Source organism: Hyalella azteca, unplaced genomic scaffold (genome assembly GCF_000764305.2).
Source record: "Hyalella azteca isolate HAZT.00-mixed unplaced genomic scaffold, Hazt_2.0.2 contig13914, whole genome shotgun sequence".
NCBI classification, from domain to species: domain Eukaryota; kingdom Metazoa; phylum Arthropoda; class Malacostraca; order Amphipoda; family Hyalellidae; genus Hyalella; species Hyalella azteca.
The window spans coordinates 309,912-328,781 of record NW_025943819.1 but is presented as its reverse complement, the minus strand read 5'-3'; the positions used below and the strand labels follow the sequence as shown (position 1 = coordinate 328,781).

The 18,870-nt window shown below is 40.6% G+C and overlaps 1 protein-coding gene and 1 non-coding gene across 2 annotated transcripts in view; both read right to left on the bottom strand.

Annotated features, from left to right (window-relative positions):
- LOC108667888 (protein Wnt-5a) overlaps positions 1-12,834 on the bottom strand; it is a 33,459-nt gene extending 20,625 nt beyond the window's left edge. Inside the window, exons 1-2 of the mRNA XM_018154988.2 lie at positions 12,392-12,834; positions 6,857-8,219 (exon numbers count right to left, since the gene is read on the bottom strand). Of these exons, the coding sequence (XP_018010477.1) occupies positions 6,857-7,758 (902 nt within the window). The 5' untranslated portion in view covers positions 7,759-8,219; positions 12,392-12,834. The remainder of the gene's footprint in view (positions 1-6,856; positions 8,220-12,391) is intronic.
- Positions 1,339-1,411, bottom strand: Trnar-ucg. The gene has a single exon. It is a non-coding gene; the product is annotated as a tRNA-Arg (tRNA).
- Positions 12,835-18,870: the final 6,036 nt, after the last annotated feature.

Sequence of the window (18,870 nt, the reverse complement as noted above, 5' to 3'; positions counted from 1 at the left end):
CATATTCATTATTGGGATTGATATATGCCAAATGCAGCTTGCATGCTGTCGTTGATGTATGAATTAAATTCATAGAAGTCATGGCCACGAATCAATTCGTAAAAGTTATGGCCATCAGGGAACTCTATAAGTCACTATGCAAAACAAGAGATAACCTCGCAAAAATACTAATCGATGGCTTCAGAAAAAATATTGCCGGTAATAATTGCTAATTCAAGTTGCTAATAAATTGTGATTTCAAGTTGAGTAAGTTTTGAAGTTGATCAACGGTATATAGGATGGCGGGGTCGATATATGACGGTGGACACATCACATGGATGATGGCCGTTTTCTGATCGGTCAAATTTATTTACCGAAATGATTGAACAAACAAGATACAGGAATAAAAAAGAATTATACAACTGGTAGAACAAGAAGAAATTCCGGTCAACTTATACTGTTATTTTAATATAAAATATCTCAAAATACAAAATTTAATTTGTGTGAGATTTTAGCTCTTATTTTATTATAGGTTCTTACAATTCATCAAAATAAAATTCTGAAGGATAAATTATTGAAGGCTAGCGTATCGAAGAACTAGCTACAAAAAAATATCAATTGTAGCAAAGCCAAAAGACTCGTTAACTATAGGAACGAATGCAACAATTGTGATATTTTTGTGGAGCTATATTTTATAGCTGGTATATATAGTATTCATCATATATCATACACTAGTGGCTAATATGTCATATATCATCGCAAGTATCATCACACATATCATCACAAGTAGTCCACGTATCATCACAAGTAGTATCCAACACCATCAGCTAAGCTATCATTGATCATCGTATATACCCCGGCAAGCGACGGTCACAAGAACATTTTCATTGTTCAGTTCTACGGAGGCAAAGATTGCTGGTCTACATATCGCCCCAAGCAAACCCTGAAGACAGCTCATTACCAGCACGCTACTTATATGTACACCAACTCTCATGTACACTTGTACTTAATCGCACGGTCAAGAAGAACAACCATTTCACCCAAGTACATGTTTGCCGAGCTTCTTAGAATACAAACTGACGCTTCCATCAGACTGGAAAAAGTTAGGTTCCAGCCGTATGGCTCGGTAATTATGAACAACCGTCTCTTTTCTGTTATTTTTATTTCAATTTTTCAACGAGTTAATTATCTAGGAGCATCTTTACCAATATATACGCGGTGAGAAATGAGGCTTCGGTCTAGTCAGTGTTTTGTATACAAATAACTTATTCGAGTGTCGTCTTTTTCTACGAGAGCATATCCTCTGCCTCAATATTATAAATTCCGGGACACTGTAAAGAGCTGAGGAAAAGGTTATCCCGACCGTGACAGGACTCGAACCTGCAATCTTCGGATCCGAAGTCCGACGCCTTATCCATTAGGCCACACGGTCGTGGCCTAAGACCAGAATGCTCTCGTAATGATGTTATGATTTTTATTCATTCATAATGTTCGGCTGCAAACTTAGAAAACTTAACTTAAACAACGCATCGAACTTGAAAAAGAAATCAGTTGAAGCCATAACCAAAATAGCTATAATGGAATTAAGATAGCTGTTCATATGGAAGAGACTCGATAATGTTATGCACTGTGTGTGGCTCCACATATAAGACATGGGACAGGCGAGTAGCTTTCTAACTTCTTGCAAACATGGCAAGAAGAAAATCACAAGAATGGGCCACAAGATAGACTTAGCCAAATCTTTGACGCCAACACAACCATATTTATTATACACTAAAAGATTCTATACTATAATATACTACACTATAACATACTGTTTCTGGCACGAGACGAATAGACTGGGATATTCACACGGCGATCGCTGCGAGGTGCCATCATATTGTACTGATAACACATTAGTGACAGTTTAGTCATAAAGTAACAATTTTTAGTCAAATATCATGACAATTGGAATCTAATATTTAATACAGCCATATCAGTCATTCAATAGAGCCATTTATTACAGTAGTCCATGTATAATGAAGTGGTAGTCCACTATTACAGTAGTCCATTATATACAGCCGCTTAATAAAGCCTTTTATTAAAGTCATTTTTAATACAGCCATTCAATACAGTTATTTAATACAGCCATTTGATAGACATTTGATACAGCCAGTTAATACAGTCATATAATACAGCCATTTATTACAGTCATTTAATACAGTCGCTTAATTCAGCCTTTTAATATAGTTATTTGTAATACAGCCATTCAACACATTTATTAAATACAGTTATTTGATACAGCCATTTAATACAGCCATTTCATATAGCCACATAATACAGCCATTTCATACAGCCACTTAATACAGATATTTAGTATAGCCATTTAATACAGCCATTTCACACAGCCACTTAATACAGCCACTTAATACAACCACTTAATTCAGCTATTTGATACAGCTATTTAATACAGTCCCCCCGAGCATCGTCAAAAATGCAACACGACACTAGCTTCGTATCAGTGATACAGGATGGAATTTTAATGGTTTGATCTTGTGGGCGAAAAAAAGACAAGTGTGGAATGGGCGAACTCAGAAAACTTGATGGATCATATTGTCCATTTATGGACACACTTTCTACCTATAGCATTGTTATGCGTCTTTTTTTCTGAGCCAAACTAGGTCAGGATGACCCACATGAACACAAAAAGTGCATCGCTATTGAGACAAAGTCTTATTTCAGCGAGTGTCGCGGCGTGGCAGCAAGTGAGAGAAGGCACCCGCGTCGTCCCCACATGTGGCGCTATCTTCGCTAATTTTAAGAGCCTATAAAAGCTGCGGCACAATCAACACCGGTATAAGCAATGAGATTTTTCTCGGAAGGTCGACTTTGTGCAGGATTTTATGAGCGTCCGCCTCAAGGTATTCTTCAGTGAGAAAAAGATATCCTCAGAACTGGATTCCCAGCCATGCACCATCGTCCACTGGATAACATGGGCTCATAGCCAGCGGCCGGTAGTGAATATCTCGTACACTCACACAAATAGGCGAGACTTAGGTCCAGATTGTGATACACGTTTTACCGTGTGCTGGTCACCCTGACACAGTTTGCCCCTGGACACGAGGCGTATCACTTCTACCAGCAGGAAGCACGTCACTATTTGGACAACATGACTAGGTCATTTTTCTGGAGGTAGTCAGCGATAAAACGGACAAGAATCTGAGACAAGAATTTGCACGATAACTCCGCTATTTATCATTCCGAAACTGACTTAAAGATTGACGCAGAACAACTTCAGCAAGACACGTGCTTGAAAAACCTGGGGCACGAGATGCACGGAGACATTTTGAACGACGACAGCGACGTGCACGTAAAGGAGATGCACGTACAATGTAGGTACCTACGAAAATAATCGAATTTCGCAAAAATGCGACATCAATTAAACGCTTCCAGTGAAACACATATGTCATCACAGGCAGTAGAAATTTGAAAAAAATATAACTCAGTACTCACTAGCTGCAGTGAGTGATGGAGAGCGCATTTTCTCGTCGACGAAAACGTGAAGTCACGGACGGACAGACAGACAGACAGACAGACGGACGGACGGACGGACGGACATGGCGAGCACACTGGCGCCTTTTTTTCCATAAATGAGAAAATGCGCTAAAAATAGATAACGTATCATTTTTTGTATAAATTTACGAAGAGGGTGCCGTAAATTTGTTACAAGGTGCCGAAAAAAACATGGGCGGTGAAACAAACGGCCCGCTGACTGCTGCAAATGAAAGCTCTCCGTACATGCAAGCGACAAATGGGTATCTTAGAGGACATGATGAAAGCCATCAGTTGTAGGGAGCAAGGAGAGGCCCGCATGCAGACTGAGAGGCGAGTGGAGCACCGCATAAGACAGACAGATAGCAGACAATGAGTTACCATGAAGCTTTCATCCTCTTGGTCATGACCTTCTTATTACCAAAAGATAACGTGAACGCTACATCAATTCTTCATATCCACAGGCCGCTATAAGTCCCGCATCGCACGCTGATGGCGGCCAACAAGAGAGTTGTATTCTATTTACGAGCTATTCTTTACGCTGTACAGACCAGGCGAGGTTTTCATCATATGAGCAAACGTGTGAGTATACGATGGTGAGTATATACGCAGTATATTGAGCGTTATTTAGAGGGTCGTCATGAGTAATACTGATAAAGATTGCCTACTTAATTTGATGGTTTCTCAAATGGATCTCAATTATACGGGAACATTCGATGCCTTAAATCAAGTTACCGCACAAGGTTTTCTAAAATATTCCACGCTTGAAATCAAGCAAACATTATTTTTAAAAGAATATTCCATGTCTTGAATCAAGCATAAGTTTTCTAGGGCAAAATTTTGTCTCAGTTCAACTATGCAAGTTTCCAAATAAATATGACATTTCTTTAATCAAGCGTACACGTTCTCCAAAATTATTCTATCTCATAAATCAAGCGTACCCGTTATTAGAAAATTAAAGGAAAAATGAATTTTAGTTTTAGTAATGTTTTTTTCATTGTAGTCTTCTAGTAATTATGTGGAACGATGGCACAACTTTCACTTTACGAACGATGTCATTTTACTCAATGAACTGAACAACGCGACTGAATTTAGGTTAAAAAATTGTAAGAAACTCAGCAGTATTGCACGCGAATAAAGTGCATGGAGCAGCGCACAGCGTGTAAATAATACGCTGCGTGCTCTGTACATGTACAGGGATGCGTGTACATCCCTGTCATTTGCCAAACCTTGATCACACGGTCACTATGTGACTGAATCATTCGCAACAAGTTAAAAGTACGGCCTATGGTGAGTATATTAATGCTATTCCTACACTGTACAGTGTAGGAATAGCACAGGATGTTGTTACCGAGAGCAAGTCCACGGTTTTCCTTTTTCTTCAATTGGGCAGGGAAAATTGGAGAATGCCAAAATAACGAAAAAAACCGTACATCTTACAGGAGCGGCGCATAGCGCGTAAATAATACGCTGCGTGCGCTGTACATGTACAGCGGACTCTTGTACACAGACAAAGTGGAAATTTAAATGGTCATGAGATATTACTAACACTCACGCTCATATGAACACATCTCTCGAACAGCTTCATCTCGGCCACACATCACAGGCCGAGGGCACCAGAGCAATATACACTCAGCCTCAGCGTCTTTATAGAGGGTACCGTTATTATAGTGGTCCAGCTGATCCAGTAGTTCCACCTGTACGCTGTTGTGATTCAACGGCAAAGATCAAACTATATACCGGTACCGTTGTTAATTGTAATGATCTCGATTAAGGTTTAAGTTCGAAACGAGTAACTTTCACGATGAAAACAACAACAACGTGCTCGTTATGAATGAATTATAAATTGACATCAAAGGACAAGAATTCCATTGAATAAGAATTCAAATATTTAAAGAAAACTACTATAATTTATGCGGAATCAGCATGTATGACTATTTAAATTTTATTTATGTATTTCTTGTTTATTATACTATTCTCACCTAGATATAATGAAGCATTTCGAGTATATTATACTTTCCAATAAAAATTTTGAACTCATTGAAAAAATTAGACATCCAAACGGAGACTTCGCGGCAGGCGCATTAGAACAGCAAGAATGCGTCTATGTAGCTTAGAGCATAAAATTCTACGCACCATGCAATTTAAGAAAATAAATAATAAGGCCTTGATTTTTTATTTATAGTTGTTAAATGTCTACACATTTCTCTTGCTGCCTAAATGTTAAATAAAGCCAATACTTCGCCTCCTACACAAACGTTCCTAGGTAGATCAAGACCAAGAGAAAGTGCAGCTAAAACTGCGGTAATGTCGACAAGTAACGATTATATTTAATCCATGTGTCTTGATAACAACAGCAGCCAAAGTTCGAGCGCTCAACACAAATTCCATTTCCTCCATTTTTCAGTATGGAACGGCGCCAGCTCCTGAGCCTTATAATTGAGCTTCATACGCTGGAACACAAGCACGTGCAGTCCAAAAATAACAAAGGTTTACTTCTGAAATTGAAGCACGTTTGACTTCATTAAAAAACAACCTGTAACATTGAAGCAAAAGTAGTTCATAAAAACGAGACCTGTATGCAAGATATGTGCATCGAGCACTCAGAAAGATGACTGGGGGTTTCCATGTCAAAAGAGTGACGCACTTATTTACCCACCGCACGATCAGAGAAACGATCGATGCAGCAGTGATCCGCCCTTTGCCGGACCAAACAGAGTCAAGATGACTCACACAAAACAAAACTGCATCACTATTAGGACAACAAAGTCCCACTCATTTCTCTGAGAGTAAAGTAACCTCCCCACACGCGTTTTTGCGAGGGCGTATAATTGGGCTGGTGGCGGGTGCTTACTCAAGTGATTTAGATTAGGGGGCGCTGCTTACGCTATCGCCATCACCGCACTCAAATTGAACGCTTCGATGCGAGGTGCAAGGTTTCGCCTCGTGCCAAACTAGGCAGTTTACGAGCCTATACCCTATAGGCTGCTATATAGAACATTGCTCCTTCACCTCATCCCTTATATGCTTTAGATGAAGGCTTATGTCTGGCCGACCATTGAACGGCGATTTGTCTGTCTAGATAGTGTCTCAAAAAAGTCAGCTTAAACACATCCTCCAGCTTACGCAATAGACTTTATTCAAATTAAAAGCAGAAAAATGACATGTAATACCAGTTAATGAAACAATAGTGATCGTACTAATATACAAAATACCTGAACAAATGTCAACATACATTAGTTACATACATGTAATTAACCCATACATGTGTAACCCATTAACATACATGTCAACCCATTAATTTTCGCAAGAGAGCTGATATAGAATAAAGATATTTAGTACTCACATCCATGATCCTCGTAGCGACGTGATGCTCAACACGACGGGGATGAAGGAGGAGAGCAGGACGAGGCAGCTCACGAGGAAGTGTGTCATCGTGACCCAGGGAGACGTGTGGTCGGTGCAGTGCGTTATTTTCCTGTGACGTGAAGAAGAAGTGACGCTCACTGCATTTGTTGTGTCGGTGACGTGAGATTCTGCTTCGTTTAGATTCATACACAAGTTGGGGCGAGATACACAGGTCTGGTTTTCAGGCGAAGTTACTCTTCTAGAAGCTAACATTGCGTAGCTCTTATCTTCCTTGTTTTCAGAGGAATTCTGTGTAGAATTGTTCATTGCATTATTGTTTTTCGATTGATTTGTAAATTTGTAAGAGAGTTCTCTGCACGCGGGCGCAGAGATGCCCACCGTTTCGCCATCTTTCGAGTCGAAAATTTGCGGTATCTTGGTTGCAGAATTTTCAGCATTGAAATCGTTAATAAGAAAAACGTACGAAATTTTTGATTGATTCGTTAGAGTGTGATTGGGGATACGTGCTGGAGAATTCGAGGAGAACAGGCAAGGGGGCGAAGTAACCAATCGAGAGGAGGAAAATATGGAGGAATGATGATAAGACGAATGTACAGTTTTAGAAGAGGTATGTTCTCGCATGTATTCCTCTTGTTCCCGAGACACGGCGGTATTAGAAGAGGAATGTTCTCGCATGTATCCCTCTTGTTCCCGAGACACGGCGGTATCAGAAGAGGAATGTTCTCGCATGTATCCCTCTTGTTCCCGAGACACGGCGGTATCAGAAGAGGAATGTTCTCGCATGTATCCCTCCGGTTTTGAAGACAAGGCGGTATTTTGAGGGAGCTTTTGAGGAGATGAGCCGCCAGAGGCAGAGGCAGGAGGCAGATAACCGGCCATTGTGATGAGACCTGCGAGATCAAACGCTGGGGATCAAAGCTAACCTTACGGGATGCTGCTTCTCGCTTGGGGGAGGGAAGGGTGAGGGGAAAAGGGGAGTAAGGAAGGTGAAACTGAAGGAATAGTAAGAACAACAGAGAGAAGTGCAAGGTTGAAAAGATGAGGATATGTCACAATCAAAAGTCGGAAAATTTAGCAGTCAGCTTTCCCCTTTTTTCACATAAATCCAATGCGGAGGGAAAATGGATTTGAATTGCCAAAATTGAGAGCAGGTCCACGTCTTTCCTTTTTCTTCTTTAATTGGGCAGGGAAAATTGGAGAATGCCAAAATAACGAAAAAAAGCAGCTTGTTAAAGAAAAGATTACTTTGAAGGGACAGTAGCGAGGGGGAGAGGTGGGGTAAGGGCCCACGGAGGGGGGCGGAGGCTCCCCAGGACGCAGGCTGCTGGGCCGCCGCTCGCCTGTGAGAAGAAAAAGACGTTGCCTTTGAGGCGCGGGTCGCTGAATTGCGTCCATACAAAATGAGAATTGGAAACTCTACGAGCTGTACATGCTGCCAATATACTTGTTCTGCACTATAATGGTAAAACTATGTGACCAATATACTTGTTCTGTATTATAATAGTAAAACTATGTGACCAATCTGTGCGGATCTGGACGCACGCAAATTACTGGGCAAAATCAAGCATTAACAAGAGACAATACCTACATCATCGAAGGAAATTGTTATTATAGAGCTCATTCTAGTGACGGGTCTTCTCGACTTCAGAAAATTTCTCTTCGAACAATGATTTGTTGAGTGTTGAATTTATGACCTGCGAATTATGTGTTGAATTTACGAGTGAAAATTATGACTCACGCAAATCACTGGAATAAGGAAACGCTGGATAGACAGCAGTACACCATCAATATAAATTTAATCTTTAATATCCTTTATACGACGGAGTAACTTAGAATTTCAGTTTACACTGCAGATTCCTTCTTGATAATTAAAACCAAGGAGGAAGGCAATACATTTTCCATCATGTACCCAGGCGACGACTACACCATACACTCAATGAAATGAGCGAGTGCCTGTCCAAACAGCGATGCACTTTCTTGCAAAGTGTGGGTCACCCTAACCTAGCTTGGTCGTGCAAAAAAGCGTATCGGTGTGAAGTTGGTTCTAGGGCCGTGTTGTGGTTAAGTAAGTGAGTCACTATTAGGATAGCAAGACCCATTTATATTTCTGAGTGTATATGACGGGAATATTTGGTCAAGCTGGTCTCCCCTTCAAGTCATTCGCGCAAAAGTGCGTTGTGTGAGCGATAAATATCTCCATAGGCGCCTAAATAAGACGAGTCTTGCTTACAGCGCCACCTAATAAATCAGAAGCTTGTTATGAGGAACGCACGCCTGTTGTGCCGCACACTCCGCTCTGTTGCCTCTTTGCTGGTATGGCTGTTTCTTAATCTTTTTTTTCCTATATTAATGTCTTTTTCCATTTTTATTTTCTCTTTATGGTCACTATAGCTTCATATTATTTCAATTGTGTATGGAAATTTGTGTGCCACCGCCCACACAAGTCTGATTTGTTGTCAGGGAGAGTCTGGTGTGTGTATGTGGTCATTGGTGTTGGTCAGGGAGAGACTGGTGTGTGTTGGTGGTCATTGGTGTTGGTCAGGGAGAGACTGGTGTGTGTTGGTGGTCATTGGTGTTGGTCAGGGAGAGACTGGTGTGTGTTGGTTGTCATTGGTGTTGGTCAGGGAGAGACTGGTGTGTGTTGGTGATCATTGGTCTTGGTCAGGGAGAGTCTGCTGCGTGATGGTGGTCATTGGTGTTGGTCAGGAAGAGTCTGATATGAAAAAAAAACTAAACGCCATTACATTTTTATGATTTTAAAAGGCTAATCCATCCCTTCTTCTCATGTTTTTTTTAGATTTCCCTCAATTTTTGAGCTGCCTACCTCATGCTTATCCTGCCCCAGGTTCCGCCATGGAGGGAGCCTGGGTATTTGTAAACACCCCACATCCTGGCCCTCAGCGCTGCCCGATACACGGCCCCGTGTTGCTGTACACGACACGGCCCCGTGTTGCTCTCCACAACACACAGCGTGTCGTGCTGCACGGCACTGCACCTTATTTTATTTCCTAAATCTTCCCTTAATTACTAAGAGAAATTAGCGAAACCTTGTCTAACTAGCGATGCACTCTTCGCTCTAGTGTACACATCTTGACCCGGTTCCACTCGGCATAAAGGCATATCAGTGCTAAGTGCAGAAAGTGTGTCACTATTTAAACAATATGACGTATTCATTTCTCCGAGTGTCGATTATAAATTATGCTCTACGTTACACTCGAATAATGGTCGCAATAAAATATACATGGAATTGAATAAATAAATAGGCAAGTAATACCAAAATAGGGAAATAAAATGATAAAATAGGCAAGTTATACGATAAATGACATAAATAAACGGGACAGAAAATAACGTCTTTTGAGACGGAATAGGAAACTTTAAATGATCCACGTTTGAAATGATCGGTCTATTCAACCTGAACCATCACGAATACCGGTAATAGTTACTACCTACGCTGCAGTATTGCTAGTGATGATTCAACCTGAACCATCACGGATATTGATAATGGTTACTACCTACAATGGTATGCCGCAGGTAACGCGCATAAAAATATTTCAACAATAAGCTCGCGAAATTCGCGATGTTGGAAATATGCTCAGGTTAGTAGACATCGAACGATTTGCCGATGGTTACTCTAACTAATTATACACGGTAATCAATTATCATATAATATGCCTGACATAACCATCGTTAATAGAGATGATTGTTCATCTCTAATTTAGAGGTTAATTAGTCATCATAGTACATGCATGAGACAACCATTGTTAATATTACTTCTTATATTCTGCTTTGTAGTTGTATCATGGAAATCTATTGGCTAAATTATCATATTAATGTATCTCGGTAATCTATCAAGACCAATAGCCAGCGCCGCATGTCGTCAGACAAGGCGGCGCGGCTGCGTAGATTTCAAGACGTTTTCAGGTTTAAAGGGCACAACTATCAAAATACGCGAAAGTATACGTAGCGGCCTAAGGACATGTAGCGCCCAATGAACACGTAGTGACCAATTTCTCGCCTGGGATTAACGGGTTTAGATTTAAAAGCCGTCAGTTATTGGCTGACGGAGTTACGAAATTCGAAGTATTTTTACAAAACTTCTCTTCAACTTCACTTCTTGTTGTCGGTCTGCTGCAAATCTTATAATCGCTATTTAACACACTTCTACCTGTCCAATCGATCTGAAATTTGGCACACTTGTGTAAAGTTGGAGACAATGCATGAATCAATTGACGTAATAAATAATTTTGAAAATTAAAAGAATAATATTTTGCCTGCTACATATCGATATCTTATAATCGCTATTTAACAGACTCCTACCTGTCCAATCGATCTGAAATTTTGCACACTTGCGTAAGTTTGAGACAATGCATGATTCAATGGACAGAATAAATAATTTCTAAAAATTTAATTCTTTTTAAATTTTAAAAATAAAATTTGAAGTTATTCTTTTTAATATTTGATAATAAAATTAAAATTCTTTCTACATTTGTAACATAGCAGACACTGAATTCTTTAGAAGTGTTATCTTTAAAGAGTAATTTTTAAAGGCAAATTATTTATAATACGGCTCCGAGGCGAGACAACTAAATCCATCCCAGCCGAGCTTCCTGATGACTTACTTGAAATCGAAGATTTTTTAACATCGATTCAAATATATCTCTTACATCTTCACAATAGTGCTTCCATGACTATTTTGGGTATTATTGCAGATTAACTACATCCAAAAAAAAGGGTGTTTTTTTTTTAATTATATGTTTTTTGGGGTGTAGATTACGAATCTGAAGTTCATTTTTGGCGGTCGGCATCGGAAAACCGATTTTTTTCGCGACTTACTAACATGGGGGTTACGTAACTTACGTTACCCACTCACCTTTATTTACTAACATGTTTTTTTTTGGATGTAGTTAATCTGCAATAATACCCTATTTTGTTTATTGTTCCGCCACGAGAAGATTAATTCTTATTTGTTAATACATGTAAATAATAAGACCGTAACATCGTGACCGCTTTTAGGTTTGGTGCGCGCACAAGTTAGCCAGAGGGAGATTAGGTTGACTCGTCTGATTTCGGCTTCAGTGAAGAACTCATTACAATGCGGGCTTTGTAAACAAACGTGTTCACAGGCAAACTTTGTTGATGTTGCACTGCATAAATCGTTAATAAAAAAACTGCTAAGAAGCTAATTTACAATATGAGAAAGGTATAAAACTAATATTCTGATTACATAATCCCCATAAGAGCCAAAATAGTATTGAGTCAGGCAAGTCCACGAAGACACAGCGGCACATGATAAGAGTCGTCTTAATTTCAGGTGCCACTTCATTTCTAATTTTCAAGTGTTCAGTCAATCAATAACTTATGTATGATACTCTATTCCTGATCTCTAAAAGGTCTACCCATAGAGCACAAAAAATTATGGAGAACTTTTCTCAGTTGTCTGCAACTATGCTTGAATCAATGAATGCCTCAGTGACACTAACTCATAATTAAACTTTGAGTGAAGTGTGCTTACCTCAGTACAGTGAATCCAGAGAGGAAAGGAAGTCAGTTAAACTAACCACGAATGTCGGCGGAGCTTAATAAATATTTTTTTAACTGAGAATCCCAGATTCAAATAATCACTTTTTCCTCATACAGTACATACAAAAAGTTTTTTCGAGGTCATACATTAAACTAAACCATAATTTCTGGACACGCGTACAATGTTTTGTAATGGGTAACACTTTCGGAAGAAATGAAGACAAAAACAGTAAAAGTATCCAACACGAAAATGAAACTTTTTAGGATCAAGTTGTCCTTAAAAAATTCACAAATAAATAACGTTTCTCAAGTGGTATGCTCGTTAAAACTGAAATCTTTTACTGAGGAACAAGAACTCGTGTCTTCTTGAGCGTCCAAATCTCCGGCATCTCAGACATCGTCGGGCGCACAAAGAGCAACACAACCTACCAGCACCACAGCACTGGCATCACTGAAGAGTGAAGACTGAGACTGATCACTGAAGTCCCTGAACAGTGCATGATCATAATCAACTGCAGTAGAGAGTTCGCTCCCTAGGCAGAGCATTTATATTTTTAAAGGACAACATTTTGTACACTAAAAATAACAAATGATGGTATGAGTATCTATTTTCAGGATTCAAAGTCTAGTTGTAATACAAGAGAATAAATGAAATTATAACTGCGACACTAACAGTATATAAAACTACAACTCTTGCATATTAACAGCGAACGATTCGATGTGGCAACGATTCAAAAGTTCTCACATACATTTAAAATGTATGCATTATGTATTAATACGAAATGCTGTTATTCACAACAAGATAAGTATGACATTAGTGAGCATTTCGTGAGGTTGGACGTGATTGGACACAGCGGGGAGTGGGCGTGTCGGCTTAGCACGAGAGGTCAACATCGGTATCGCAGCCAACGAAATATTGAATTTTTTCACTTGCCTTACAATTCAAAGGAGAAGTAAACATTTATAAATTTTTTAATGCTTTTCAAAACGGGAGATTACCTAGGTACATTTATTACCTAGAATAAATTGCTTCTGAACTAAAGTAAAAATCCTCTAGGGTAATTTTTACATTTTTAACAGAGTAAAGAAGAGGTAAAAATTATCTTTTTTATTTGGTTGTATTAATGAATGTCAATTAAATTCATGTGAGGGGTAACACGTTTATCGTTGCCATTTTTAGCGCATTTTCTCATTTATGGAAAAAATGCATCATTGTGCTCGCCATGTCCGTCCGTCTGTCTGTCCGTTTGTCTGTCCGTCTGTCTGTCCGTTTGTCTGTCCGTCCGTGACTTCACGTTTACGTCGGCGAGAAAATGCGCTCTCTGTCACTCACTGCAGTGAGTACTGAGTTATATTTTTTAATAGATTTCACATATAAGGCTGCTATTAAGGCATTTCTTCTAAGCCCGGAAGGGAGAGAAGAAATTAATCTATTACTTACCAGCCCTACATGAGTTCATTTTTTAAAGGTTTTCTGCACCTCCGAGAATATCTTCCCTCGAAGAAGAATAATACGGCACACTGATGCCACAGTTACGCCACATCGCCGCCTCATCGCCACGCAATCCCGTGGCGTTCTTGGCGCGATTGCGGCAATTTGTTGCTTCCCCCCCCCCATCCAGCCATCCTCCCTTCTCCCCACCACCTTCATGCTTCCCCCTCCCCTGCTAGTAATGCTTCCAACTACCATGACAATTTCCTAGCAAAACTACAACGCTAGAAATATTTTCATCGAACTTTAGAGACCAAAACTTCGCAATTTTCTTCATCGACGACAGGATCACTTCATCACCCAGCGACCACTTCATCATGAAGTGTTGTTAAGGTATTTAATATCTTCACATGTTTTCAGACTTCATCCTTGCCACGCATGCCGCGAGCGATGGCAGCCAAGCTGAGGAATGCACATGGTGGCAGTGCAATATGCATGGTGGCAGTGCAATATCTATCCATGGTGGCATGGTGGCAGTGCAATATGCATGGTGGCAGTGCAATATGCATGGTGGCAGTGCAATATGCATGGTGGCAGTGCAATATGCATGGTGGCAGTGCAACATGCATGGTGGCAAGGTGCACACCACAAGTTCATTATCCATGCAACAAATCAGAGGAGGCAGACAGTGACATATGGTGCGCAGCGCTGCTTAGCAAACGACACCACATTGTCATGCTAATGATGTCATCACAAGTGCAAGGTGAACTCAAAAATTATAGGTAAATACGTACATCCAGGAAATACGTCTACGTAGGAAATACGTACATGCAGGAAATACTTCTATGTAGGTAACACGCGCTCACACACCGCCGTATATTTCAACCGTCTTACCGTATACTTCAACACGCGCTCACACACCGCCAAGATACCGCGTTTGATCACCAGAAGACGGTCGGATTACTGCACCGGATTACCGCGCATTAGCGGCCGGATTACAAAGGATTACTTGCGATGCCAGAGGGATGCTGCAGGATTAAATTCCCGCCCGTCATTATTTGCTGCGCCGCATTGTCGGGCCCAAGCAGTTGTTACGACCAGGTCGAATCCTTGATATTATTTAAGAAAACCGCGTGAAATTACACACAGAAATTATTTCTTGCAACAAATTGTTGTATATGAGTGTTAAGTGTATAAATGTCAATGCAGGTAAACATTATTTACGGTAACATACTTATATTTATATATAATGATTTATATTTCAATTGCTGCGTGACGTCTTAAATTTGGGCAGTGAAACTTAGGTGGAACAACAAATTTGTTCAAAGTTTTCATCAAATAAAGTTAGGATATTATTATTTCGATAGATGACTATAGTACTATTTGAAATTATTCATCGCGTGCAACCACTTTTTCACACAGAACAATGCACGAGTCATTCTGCCCAAATTGTTTAACACTTACTTACCAATAGCACGAGCAGATCGCGGACGTAGCACTGCTAATTAGTCGGAACAAACCGGTTAAGGATGACCCACAAAATGGTAAAAAGTGCATCGCTAATTGGCCAAAGTCTCGCCCATTTCTTACTTGCGGTTTCCCTCATTACGTGCTGGTCGTACGGACTTGTCGGCACGTGCAACGCTCGTCGGCAAAAATTATTTCATTCGAAAAGTTTACGTTAGTAGCGACCAGGAAATTTGAAGCCGTACTATCAAAAATAAGCAACCATCGAGTTTGTAACTCCGTCGGCCAATCACTGATGGCTTTTCAAACTAAACCCGCCAATCACAGACGAGAAATCGGCCGCTACGTGTACGTGAGCGAATTTTGAAGTTACGAACACATGCTGGTGCGGGATCCTCTCGAAGATTGTAATTTGTAAGCTGCATGGCGATCCTATAAATCCTGTTTTCTGTCTGGTGATTGACATGTTTACCTGGAATCTCGAATCTTTATTTGTTGATGGATTTACAATGTCCAAACATCTGTCAAGTGCTTCACACGTGATCAGCATTGATATGCGCGCCAGACCTAACCTTGATTCGGTTACAGCATTCAGCTGGCCGCCTGTAACAAAGGCTACAATCCTTACCGATGTGGCTGAGAGGGTGGAAGTTCTCATTCAAGACCTTCAAGAGACTGTGGACGCTTTCCTGGATGCAATCTCTGATAGTCCGCCTCTGCACCACTAGCATCGGTAAGAAGAAAGCAACAGCATCGTGCATCAGCTGCCTGCCCAACCGAGGGCTAACCGTACTGAGGGCATCAGCTGACCCAACTGAGGGCACCAGCTGACCTAACTGAGGGCATCAGCTGACCCAACTGGGGGCATCAGCTGACCCACCGAGAAATACATGTTCCACTGCCCCCCGGAACCATGGTGGTAAGGACGGCCAGCTTACCGAGGTTGAATATCGATTCCTCACCGAGGAATCCAGTGCTTCCCAAACTTAGGGTGAATTTTCAAAGGATAATGTTATTCACTTCCGCATGTTTATGGTTCTGAACAAGCTATATCATTGTTGGCATGTGTAAAGTGGTCTCGAACATCTGAGGGAGCGTTGAATTCACTAAAAAAATAAGGAAAAAAAATTGGCAGACTGTCTTTCTAGTCTTTTTCTCTTTCAAAAACCTTGAACGAAGGAACTTTGCCGGCCGATTAGAAAGAAGCTCAAGTAACACCATTGTTCAAAAAAGGTTACAAAAGTAGCCCCGATAACTATGTTGTGAGGGATAGGATTATCGATCACTTTACTGTTCACCGTCTCTTATCAGACTGGCAACATGGCTTTATTGCCGGTAGATCCTGCACCACTAACTTATTGTTTACGTTGAACGATTGGACTCGCTTGCTGGACGAAAGGGAGCCAGTGGATGCAGTGTACACCGATTTTGCCAAAGCATTTGACAGTGTTCCGCATGAGCGGCTGTTAATTGCGTAAAGTGAAGTCTTTGGGAATTGAGGGAAACGTACTCCAATGGATCAGAGATTTTCTAGTAGGTAGACGACAACTTGTCAGTATTAACGGATCCGTGTAAGACTGAGCATCAGTGCGCAGTGGCGTGCCACAAGGAAGCGTTCTTGGCCTATTTTGTTCGTTGCTTTTATAAACGATCTGCCAGAAGTAGTGTCAAGCATGTGCTCCATGTATGCCGACGACACAAAAATTTATAACACAGTGAAGGATGCGTCAAATAAAGCTCAATTGCAAGATGATCTTGACTGACAGTTTAGTTAACTGGGCTGATACGTGGTAGCTGCGTTTTAATGCTGACAAGTGTAAAGTACTTCACATCGGAAAGAACAATGAACACCAAGATTGCTGTATGAGAAGACATGGTTGCAACGAGAGAGTAATGATTGAAAAGTCTAGTGTGAAAAAAGATGGGAGTTTATGTCGACAAAGAGCTGAAATTTTCTAAGCATATTGAAACGCAAGCTAATACATCCAACAAACTTCTTGGACTATTCAGACGTTCTTGGGAGTTCCTATATAGATGCAGAAGCGATGATGCAGTTGATTGTTGCTGCGCCAGAATCTAAAGTTTGGAAACGTGTGGTCATCAGATTTGAAAAGGACAAAAATTTAATAGAGAATGTTCAAGGACGTGCAACAAGGATAATTCCAGGCTTGAAGGGCAAGTCCTATGAAGAAATATTAAAGATTATGAAGCTTCCAAGCCTCAGTTATCGACGTCTGCGTGGAGACCTCATTGAAGTTTACAAGTATACTCATGTTTTATACAAGGTTCTAGAAGGATTACAAGAATTTGAAACAAGAACCAACACCAGGGGCCACGGCTATGAACTAAAAAATTGCGTTGCAAGTCATCCGCGCGGTAACATTTCTTCTCGCTTCGAATCACCGACATGTGGAACAGCCTCCCCGATGACATCGTTGGCGCTCCAAGTATGAACGCGTTCAAGAACAGACTAGATAAAGCTGTGGAAAAATATATGTTCAGACTTGAAATGCCTAGCACCATATCGAACCCGGTGGAAGTCTAGTAGCTATTTCAGACTATCGTCAGTCTTGAAAAGATCCGGTCAAAGGACATGCTTTTGGATCTTCTGTGAACAAGTCACGAAAAGTAAGAATCGGCGACAGGCCACATCATGCAGGCCTACTCTTCAGCGCCGACATCGCTTTGTTATGTTATTAGAATAAACGCTCTGAGGGAAGCGAACTAAACTTGCTTCGCATTATAAGTTTCACAATAAAGAACAAATAGCATATACTTCCAATAGTTGAAAATATTCATAATAAATAACCTTCGTCTCACAGGTCCACCCTGGCCATGGACTCGCGAGACCAATGATTCTCATACATTCTTCCATGTTAATTGCTTAAGTTGTCATACCACAACGAGCATGTTCTCTCTCTCTCTCTCTACATTAATGTTGTCATCAGTGATATACATGGACAAATCTAAGCCTTCAGTAATATCAGTGAAGTAATCAGTAAAATTGACTACAAAAAAAATTTTTTTTTTAATCATGCGTAGCGGAGCTAGAAAGGAGGAAGCCAAACATATTACTTTACCATTGAAAACAATTTAATTCGGTATCAATCTAAAGAAATGCTGGCACTCCAAAAAATTCATACGAAGCCACCAATTAAGAAAAAAGTTCATTAATTCAATTATTTATTATTCGAAGAGATTATCGTTACGCCTGTTACAAAACTTGATGACATGTTACTAACTTAGTAAGTATGAATAAGTTTAAGGTGTGCTGAAGTTGGTTGTTAGTTCGGTAGAGAGCACCGCGCAGCTGGCGGCTGCAGGCGCCCACAAAAATTGAATGCAAAACTCACCGGCGAGTTAGTTAATTAGGGCTGCGAACAAACAGGAGCCGTTCACAACTGTTTGCTGAATTGCTGTTTTTGAACAGTGCTGTTTGCGCCCAGAGACTCGACAGCGTACACACACACGCACACAGAAGTGCCGAGGGAAGTAGACTCGGCTAGCACAATGATGGAACCCACAAGCTCACGTCATTAGTGTAAGTTAGCTGCAAATGAAATGTTCCAGAG